The sequence below is a fragment of the Halyomorpha halys genome, unplaced genomic scaffold (assembly GCF_000696795.3).
Source record: "Halyomorpha halys isolate HHAL.00 unplaced genomic scaffold, Hhal_1.1 Scaffold69.1, whole genome shotgun sequence".
Lineage (NCBI taxonomy): Eukaryota > Metazoa > Arthropoda > Insecta > Hemiptera > Pentatomidae > Halyomorpha > Halyomorpha halys.
Genome location: NW_027108206.1, coordinates 226442 through 236974, shown reverse-complemented (window position 1 = coordinate 236974; position 10533 = coordinate 226442). Strand labels below are relative to the sequence as shown.

Genomic DNA, 10533 nt, shown 5'->3' with positions numbered 1-10533 from the left:
AGACGAGCTTAAGACGTGTTTCCGGAATCTTATAAAAGGATATTAGAGGTGTATGACTTATTCAGTACTAACACAAATGATTTTATAGAACTTATGCAAGGCAGAATATTTCTTGATGTACATCCAAAATCCTTCGTAAAACCCTTTATGCTCCTTACTTTGTCATAAATAAAATCATCCATAAAGACATTAATGTTCCACATCAATCCTTACATTATGAACTACCAAACTATCCAAACCACTAGTTTCTAACGTTCTTTCCTCTTTCGTTTCGGACAATCCTCCGAAAAGAAGATGGTTTCGAGACTTTATAATGTAGCAATGTTATTAGGTAGCACTCTAAACTGAGTATTTTTTACATGTATGTATCATACCATTGTAATTTAACATTACATTTACTAGATGTATTTTTATGTAAATACAGTAATACATTTTAATAAATAAATTGAAAAAAAAAAATTTCACTTCAAGGGGTCCTTACATTTTAAATCAACGCTTCTTCAAAGATAAATAACAAGAATCTATCACAAAACCAATTAGTGCAAACAGAAACAACGTTTCATTTGGAGTCTTATCATTATAAATATATTTATTATACAGCTGCGGTTGGTATCTCCTTCTGAAATATTTTTTGGTACTTCTTCTATTATTATAATTAATAATTATTATTAATATTATTAGCTTAAAACAATAAAAAAAATTACTGTTTGTAAGAGTTCCTGGACGCTGTGGACGTATTGACACAGTGTGTAATTTTAGCTTTCGAGAGATTCTTTTGATAGGAAACGTTTATTATGTGCATTAGTAAGTTTTATAAAATATAATTGTATCTCAGCGATACGGAAACTTTCTAAAACCGCGTTATAGTAGCAATAAAAAAAAATGTATAATATGACTTTTATATAAATTGTATTATGAATGAACTTTCTTGTTCGTTTATTGTTGTATTGATTACATACTAAAGAAGGAAAGAACAAATATATTTTCAATTTCATTGTAATTTTTTTTCATTACGGTGGAACAAAAGTGTCAGAAGTTTTGGAAACACTGCATTGTGTGATTTTCGATTCTAAAAGCAAATTGCACTAATAATTTTCTAATTTAAAATAAATATTAATACTAATAATAATGTTGTGAAATAATCGAACTGCGATTGAGTTTGGAGAGCTTCTTACAAGTAAAAATTTAAATATTTTCAAATAAATTATTAAAATGTTTTAAGTGACCAATATTTATGTATTTACGGTATCAATGGTAACAATAAAATGATTTATATATTATTAAAAAATAGATTTTTCCTTCTGCGCAGCGCACTGTGGGACGAATGTCCAGAACCAAAATAGAAAAGAAAGTAAATTTTCTTTTAAAAGTCGAGCTTTCAACAACGATTTGTGGTCTCTATTTTGGAAATAAGGAAAGTAGAAACATTCCAGAGGCGTGTGTTAACGCCTAGAAGTAAAAGTGATAACGCCTTATTTGAGGTAATTGGAAAGGGCAGCTTTAATTTTCCTTAAATCATATGTTCCAGTGAAAATTGTTTCCAAGAAAATTTTTAAAACGTTGTTGAAATTCAACAGACTACTGAGGTCTATTTGTGCTAAGAATAATATAATTTAATAAAAATAATGTTGTATTAGTTTGTAACCCTTGGTGCGTGGTAAATTTTCAATATTTGTTAACTTTTTTGTGCAAGACAAAAAAATTTAAAGTTAAGCTCAAATCTGGACTTAATGATTTAATTTAGATATTTATTAAAATGAATACGAAAAATTACAATCTGATTAGTTTATTTCAGTGATTCCCATAGTATCATAAGGACGCCGCGAAATATTCAATTGTTCACAAAAAAATTACAGCAATGCAAAATAAAAGAAAAATTAATGAAGAGTGTATCAGTGGTTGTTTTCCCTTGTTGCAACAGTTTGTAACCTCCAATGAAATTAATTTGTCTTGCAATATAAAATCTATTTTTGTTAATCATCTATCAAAGCTTATAAAAAAATTTCGAAAAATACTTTGAAGCAGATGATGATATATTTACATGGATTCAAGACCCATTTAGAGCCAAGGCTTACTTCTTTAGAAAGAATCTCTTATTCACTTGTCTTGCGAGACTACTTTAAAGTTAAAATTTGGTAGCATGGAACTTTTTAGATTTTTAGATAATAGTAAAAGAAGAATATCCACTACTAGGTGGTAAAGCTCTACGAATATTAATTCCATTCAAGAAATGAGGGTCGTCCAAGTTGTGTAGTGAACATCAAGCCCATCCAATCAATAGTTTTTATAATGTTAATCATCAATGGACGTTCAATAAATTGTTTGTGAATTTAAAATTCGAGTTTAATTTATTTTTGACTGCTCGTAGATTCCAACTATTGCAACATTTACAAGACAAACGGTCTAAATTGCCAATCCATTACAAAAGACTGATCTACATGACTATTATAAGGCCTATCTGGACATACGGAGTTGAGCTTTGGGGCTCCACTAAATATTGTGGTGGTATATTGGTGGACCAAACCATCAAATTAATCCAGAATCCAATCCTTACAGTCCAAAATCCTTAATGCTCCTTACTTTGTCACAAATCAAGTCATCCATCAGGAACTCAATGTTCCATATGTTGCCAGAACCAGATACCGTTCCTTCCATAATAAACTTCTCAACCACCCAAATCCACTTGTTTCTAACCTGGCTTATCCTTCATTACCTAATAACCATCATAGGCGTCTGAAAAGAAGATGGCCTCGAGATCTTCTCTAGAAATGTTATTGGAGTTCTATCAGTGGATATAGCAAATTTATTTGTTGTATATATGTGTATACAGTTGTAAATAACAATAAATAAATTATTAAAAAAAAAATATTTTTCAACTAACCTAACCACAATTGTCCAGTCTTAATATGGATATTACCGAAACAGTAGAAATTTGATATTTTATATTATCCCAAGGAAAATAGTAAGTATCTGTTTTTAATTTTTCGCTGTTAAATGAGTAATCGCTTTTAAAAAGGAAAGTTTTCCAATTTTTCGAGAAAGTCTGAAATTTAGAAAAAAATCTAATGTATTAACCTTAGCTTCAAATTTTTAGAGAATTTTTTGGAATTTCGGTATTTTTGACAGAAAGAAGTAGACCCTGTTTGTGTTAACTATATATATTATTATTTGTTTATTATACACATATACTATTCCACGACCTTTAGAAAAAAAATCTTCTTCCGCGTTATTCCAACCACCAAGCGTACTTAACCTCTTGTTATAACTTCATGCACAAATAAAAAATTAAACAACGTTGTAATAAAAAAAAGTATTGTAAATTAAAAAAAAAATGACAACTTTGGTTCTTATGAAAATTATTATCACACGGGTTATAATTGCATTAAGACCATCATAAAAATCCCTAAAAATTAATATTTCATTGTTTAAAGTATTTTGTTTTTGAATTAAAATAAATAAGAATATGGGAAATCATAAAAACAAACAACAGTTGTGGTTTATTTTTCGAGAGATTTAAATGAGCTTAAGCCAGTGAAAAGTTAAAAAAATTCAAATAAAGTAGTAAAAAAAAAAAGTTGACTTTAAAGCAACTTCAATTATCTATTTTCAGAATCTCAAATAATTTTTAAAAGTAATTCTTCATAGAAATCGAATTTTATTTTTCCTAGTTCGAAATTTTTGTTATTATTTGATCATAATAATTTTCCACAAACGATCAACTCCAAATTTTTAAGGTATGAAAATGCTGTTAGAATATACCTTATGACACAAACCGAACTATTTTCAATTTACTAGGTCAATTTGAATCTGAGATATAAGACAATATATTTATGATTTTTTAGTGACTTTTTATTGCCTTCAAACGAGAACTATATTGTTATTATCAGAAAGAAGAAAAACCCGACATTTCAATGTAACAAAACATTAGAATTAAATCAAATTAAGCACGAGATATAATGGTTTGATTTAGGAAAATTGTGAGAACAAATCAATTCTTCTTCAATTAATTTTTATGTTATTACTATTATTAGTTATTCTCATATTCCTTTAAAAAAAAATGTTTAAACTTTAAGGTTTGACAATAAGTTCGACAACGTCCCTTAAATAGAAATGTTGTTTTTCAAGAATACTGCAGTATTTGAATTTTTTTTTTTTAAATATCCAAAATAATCTAGTAGAGACAATAACAATAACTTATTAAAGAAGTGTTAAAATTAACATTTTCTTTCTTTATTGTTAGAGTTTAAGGTAACAGTTTCATCTTTTTAATTTTTTTTTTTTACTTTTTCACGTAAAATATACCTAAAAATATAACATAAAAAATTTGATACTTTATTTCTACGGTATTTAGTACAAAATGAGGGAGTTATACATTTTGAAAACCTTACCAGTACGATGGCTATATTTTTTATTTTTTTCACTCGCTGTATATGAAACAATAAATGAAATTTGTTTATTAAATATAAAATATATATATTGGATCCATTTAAATAATTAAGTCTGTCAAAGCCCGTGAGCAATTTTAACTATAACAAAACTTTAAAAAAACAACAAAAAAACAGTAATTTAACAAAAATATGGTATTTATGTTAAAAGAAACAAAACGATATCAACCTTTTAACATACTGTGGTATGGCATTGATCCCTCACATGTTTACCAACTGAGCTCTTTCCAGTGTAGCCAGTCGTACATAGTTGCTAAGAGCTCTCCAATTAGATCCTCTCAATAAATACTAGCTGTGTAACTCCATTGTATTCATCAAAGGTGAATAACCAATAAACTTGCGTAATTTCTTAAAGTAAAAGTCCTCTACAAAAAATAGGTTGGATATAGTGTGACGATAGCAAGTACGTCGCGCATTAGCACATAGTTGATAGTACAGCAAGTTATCAAGAACATCCTGATAGTACGACAGTAATTGTCAGCTTACAGGATACTTTGTGCCCGTAACACAGTGGAAACTCTACCGAAAATGGTAAAGCTATCTGAGTTATACTTGGGCAACCATTTTTCAAAATAGTTATCCAATTAAGTTAACAATAATGTGGCATTGTTTATTGGAAAATTATATATTATAAATTACTAATTATAGATTTTAATTAAAATCGTAGTCATTTTTATATTTGGTACAATTTTTTTCTTTTTTAATAATAATTTATTTATTGTTATTTACAACTGTATACACATATATACAACAAGTAAATTTGCTGTAGGTGACATAGTGACATGATAAAAACATGTGGAGAATCTACCCACTGATAGAACTCCAATAACATTTCTAGAGGAGAAGATCTCGAGGCCATCTTCTTTTCAGACGCCTAGGAGGATTATTAGGTAATGAAGGAGAAGCCAGGTTAGAAACAAGTGGATTTGGGTGGTTGAGAAGTTTATTATGGAAGGAACGGTATCTGGTTCTGGCCAAATTGGCAACATATGGAACATTGAGTTCCTGATGGATGACTTGATTTGTGACAAAGTAAGGAGCATTAAGGATTTTACGAAGGATTTTGGACTGTAAGGATTGAATTCTGGAGGAATTTGATGGTTTAGTAGAGCCCCAAAGCTCAACTCCGTATGTCCAGATAGGCCTTATAATAGTCATGTAGATCAGTCTTTTGTAATGGATTGGCAATTTAGACCGTTTGTCTAGTAATTGTTGCAATAGTCGGAATCTAAAAGCAGTTTCTTGTCTTTTTAGTCTTGTATGAGGATTCCATGTCAGTCGTTTGTCGAGATGTAGTCCTAAGTAACGGATCTGTTCGACAGGAATAAGTGGGGTATTATTAAAGGATATTGTAGGGGAAGATTTAAAATATAAGAAGATATTTAGAGTTTTACGTATTAAATCATTTGTGAGATACTAAGAGTAATTAGAAGTTTTCTATAGACCAGGATTATTTCAATTCATCCAAATCCATGATTACAAATTTATGATTGAGTTTAAGTAAATAATTAATAAGTACAAATCGACAATTTTTTTGCCGTATCAGAAAATTGCTGAAGGATTCTGGACATGAAATGTTATTTCGAATAACGAATAAATTAGCTCTATTCCTGTTTTTAAAATTTATTTCTCCATTATTATTTTTAAAATACATATAAACATAAGATTTATTATTTATTATATTGCTTATTCACAAATAACGAATACCATATAAACAAATAAACTCTGGGGGTAATTATTTCAAATATATTCTATATATTTGTCTATTATTAGATTATATTAGTATTTAATAACCACATGATCAAGGATAGACCACAGAGGAGAGGATGGTAACTGATTTTAACTTTTAATAATTTTTAAACAAATCATCCATTAGGACCTCAATGTTCCATATCTTGCAGATTTGGCCAGAACCAAACAACAATCCTTCCATAATAAACTTCCCGACCACCCAAACTCACTTTTTTCTAACCTGGCATCTCTTTCATTCCATTGATAATCCTTCTTTGAAAAGATCTCCTTAAGAAAGGTTATAAGAGCTCTATCAATGGGCAGATTTTTTACATGTCTATATCATTATACATCCAATATCAAATTCACTTTTATATATTTTAGTACAGTAGTAAAGTATCTAGTATACTTTGACATCCTTTTGATATTACTAAAATTTCAAGTTCATCCATAGAGTTTCTAAGAGATACGAAGGGTTTTCATTGAGGTTAGAAAAAAAATCATCAAATGTTAGGGGAACATTTTAGGCTTTAAAAAAGTGACGTTTAAGAGTTTTTTGTTTTTTATCTAAAACTTTATTTCATGCGGCTACTTATTTTTGGACTTTCTAGCGATCAAAGCTCAATACAATTTCTCCTCAGTTTCCTCCCCTTTTTTTAAGTTAAGATCCGGAAAAATGAGGGTAAAAAAATATTTTAAAAAAGTAGTTTTAATAACTGTGATTTTTTATCTTGTAAGGGCTCTTTGGGACTAATGAAAGGACATGTGTCCAAAATTTTTGGATGTACAATTACCATAAATACAATTTGGATAAGTTGGAAAAGCCACAAACATAAATTACCTAAATTAGTACTTGAAATTCAAGGATATTGAAATTTGACCTTTTGAGACTTTGCTATAAAAGAAATTTAGACGCGTGTTACAGTGCAAAAATTTTTTGAATGTGAAACTACCAAAAAAAAAGTTAGATTATAATCAGTGACTAACTCACTGCGTCTTCCCTTGAACTGATATCGAATAATTTTTTAATATTTATTTAAATAAATGACTACGATTGAAGGTATAAGAATTTAATAAAAAATAAATATTTCGTAAATTTATAAGAATCAGAGCGAAGAAATCTTATTAATTTATTGACATATCTATAGTATAATTCAAGATATCTAAGCGGTTAAATGGTTACTTACAGAATCTTATTAAAGATAGTGGTGTATCATCAATGATAAAGGTGATAAATATAAAAAAATAAAATAAAATATTGAGTAACAAAAACCATTTATGTATCATTAATAATATTAAATCTTAGAATAATGTCTGTACACCAATAACGTATATACTTTAAGTGATGACATCAAGGGGACTGGAGTGAAGTCATGTAATATTCTCGGAATGGAACAAAAAGATTTACTAGTCGTTACTAATTTTAAAGCGACATGTTAAAGTCTTCTGGAAACGAACTACTGGACTAAAACGAAATTTATTTTAAGACATTGAAGGTCAATTCCAAAGAGATCTTCGAACCCAAATCCAAAAGAATACAATGATTCGTCTTTATAGTTTATGAATTATATCAAGATTTATTTTCGGTTTATTGATTTTTTTTTCTCTAAATACAAATTAACTAAAGAAGTTGAATAGATTATTCCAGTAAGCCTGACTCTTCGATAATATTTAAATCAATTTGATTTGGTAACAGAACTTCCTGGCTTCGTAGAATTATAAATATGTTAAAAAATGAATAAGTTTTTGAATTAATAAATCTCAAAATATTATCTTTGTAAGATTAAATTTTTATTACTAATAAAATATTAAATATCTGGTGCGTTGCGAAAATTTCAAACATTAAATTTTTATTTTTCCGTAGCTATAAAAATTTGTATTTAAAGATATTTCGAGGTGCTTTGATGCAAAATTGTTCGTGTCATTAATAAAACAGTTTTACGAAATATATGACTGCGGTCGGGAGAGATCGGACACGCTCGATCGTCTCCGAATTTCTGTTTGAACTGCTGTCTCTATTTCTCCATTTTTCTCCTTTTGTTGTCACAGTCTTTTATATATATTTATTTGTTAAATAATATGATTTCTTGTACAAATAATTCAAAATATGTCTTCAATTGAGTCGTTTCCCGCACTTCAAAAGCTTGCATTTTAAACAAATAATTACTTATTATAATAAATATAGGCTATCTGATATTAGATACATAATTTTACTTCATTTATGAATTAATTATTAATATATATGAATATACCAAGCAATATAAAATAAATACAAACAATAAAACAAACATAAACCGGATCAATACCTAATGATAAAAAGCACTGAGAATAACCAAAATTTTAATGTATTTTGTAACTATTTTGAATTATTTGCACAAGAAGTCATGTTCTTAAATATAATAAATAAATTAATTGATTAAATAAAAAATTAAATGAAATTTTAAAAAAAAGTCTTTTATAGTTCGTACTTATTATTTGTTACTTTTAATAATAAAAAATGGCTTATTATTAAAAAAATAAATAAATAAAAGATATTTCAGTATAAGGTTTTTTTAAAAAAATTCGTCAATTAAGCCCAGACTATTTCAATGAGGGATAATAGTACAAGGGCCCAAGAGAAGAAAAAAGACAGTTATCTCTAATACATAAGTATAGGTAGGGGGAATAAAAAATGGCGGCTGTTTCAAAGCGATAAAAAAAAAAAAATTTTCATTCGGAGCTCTATATCTTAAAAAGTAGGAGCAACACAAGAAATCCTAAGAGAACGTCATTTAATGAATAGTACATATGCTAAAATATTAGCCCTAATAGAGTTATTTACGTTAAATATTTTTCGAGAAATAGCTTTTTAAAAAGAAACGTTTCAGAAAAATGTTGTATGGGACGTACTGAAAGATCAGTAGTTGTGAATTTATTTTGAAAAATGTACATCTCAAAAACCATTTGAGGTACAGATGTCTATTAGCATACAAATTAAAGCTAGTTTAATGAGCTATAAAGTAGTTTATGATGTTTATCTTCGCAGGAGTAATAGTTAACATGAAATTTGCTAAAATAAATTGATTTATAGTTGTTCGGACAAATTTTCATTTGCCAAATTTATATTCATATGTGAATATCATAAAAACTACTACCTCTACGAAGATAAACAACTACTTTATAGTAATTTAAATTTCCTTTATTTTGAGTGTTGGCAAACATATGTGCGTCCAATGGTTTCTGAAATGAAGTTTTTCATTAATCAAACTTATTGTCCGAACAACTATAAATCAATTTATTTTAGCAAATATCATGAAAACTACTATTTCTACGAAGGTAAAGGTCATAAACTTCTTTATAGTCCATTAAACTAGTTTTAATTTGAGTGCTAATAGACATCTCTACTTCACATAGTTCCTGAGATATAGATTTCTTAATAATAAATTAACTAACTACTAATCTTTCAGTTGATTTTAAAGAAATTTTGCTTTTTAAAAAGTTATATCTCCAGAACTATTGGACGTAACGTAAGCTCTTTTAGGGCTAACATTTCAGCAAATTTACTCTTCTTTAAATAATGTTCTCTTAGATTTTCTAGTGTTGTTGTTAGTTTTTAAGATATAGAGCTCCGAATGAAAAATTAATGTTTTTTTTAAGGTTTTGAGACAGCCGCCATTTTTATTCCTCCTACCTATACTTGGCTACTCATCAATTTTGACTTGTAATTATACATAGATTTCATTAAAGTAATAAAAAATAGGGGTGAGATAACTGCCCTTTTTCTCCACTTGGGCTCTTGTACTACTTGATTGTACATTGATATGCCGATCTTAATAAAAATCGTTCGAGCCATACATAACGTTATATGTATATATAACCGTATATAGGTTAGGTAAGTGAAAGAAAAATTCATTACAAAATAAATAACAGGGGACATTTTTTTTTTTATATTATACTTTTTACAATAACTTGTAATTAAGATAATTGTAAGAACTTACTTGATTTCTTGTCATGTCGACTAGAGCATATCCCAGAAGGACTATATCCGTCTCGTCTGAGCCTAGGCCGGCGTTCTGGAGGCCGGAGGTAGCGACGAGGAAGCCGCAGGCAGTCATCCTCTGTCATATCTGAACAAAAGAAATTTAAATTATAGCTATTTACTTTATGTGTATGTATGTATACAGTTGTAAATAAAAATAAATAAATTATTAAAAAAAAAAATAGGTATATTTATAAAATATAAATTTGTTTTACTACTCAAACCATTCACACTAAATAAAATGAATCTCATATCAATATAATTTATAAGAGCTTCAGTAAACAATACAAACATTAACAGAGCTATTGCTCTGTCAATAGATCGTATCAGGTGTCCTTG

The 10533-nt window shown here is 28.1% G+C and overlaps 1 protein-coding gene across 1 annotated transcript in view; it reads right to left on the bottom strand.

The window, feature by feature from the left end:
- The window catches only part of fus (fusilli), a gene marked incomplete in the record, with an annotated part of 152500 nt that overhangs the window by 64981 nt on the left and 76986 nt on the right, over positions 1 to 10533 (bottom strand). Inside the window, 1 exon segment of the mRNA XM_067046589.1 lies at positions 10154 to 10282. Within this exon segment, the coding sequence (XP_066902690.1) occupies positions 10154 to 10270 (117 nt within the window).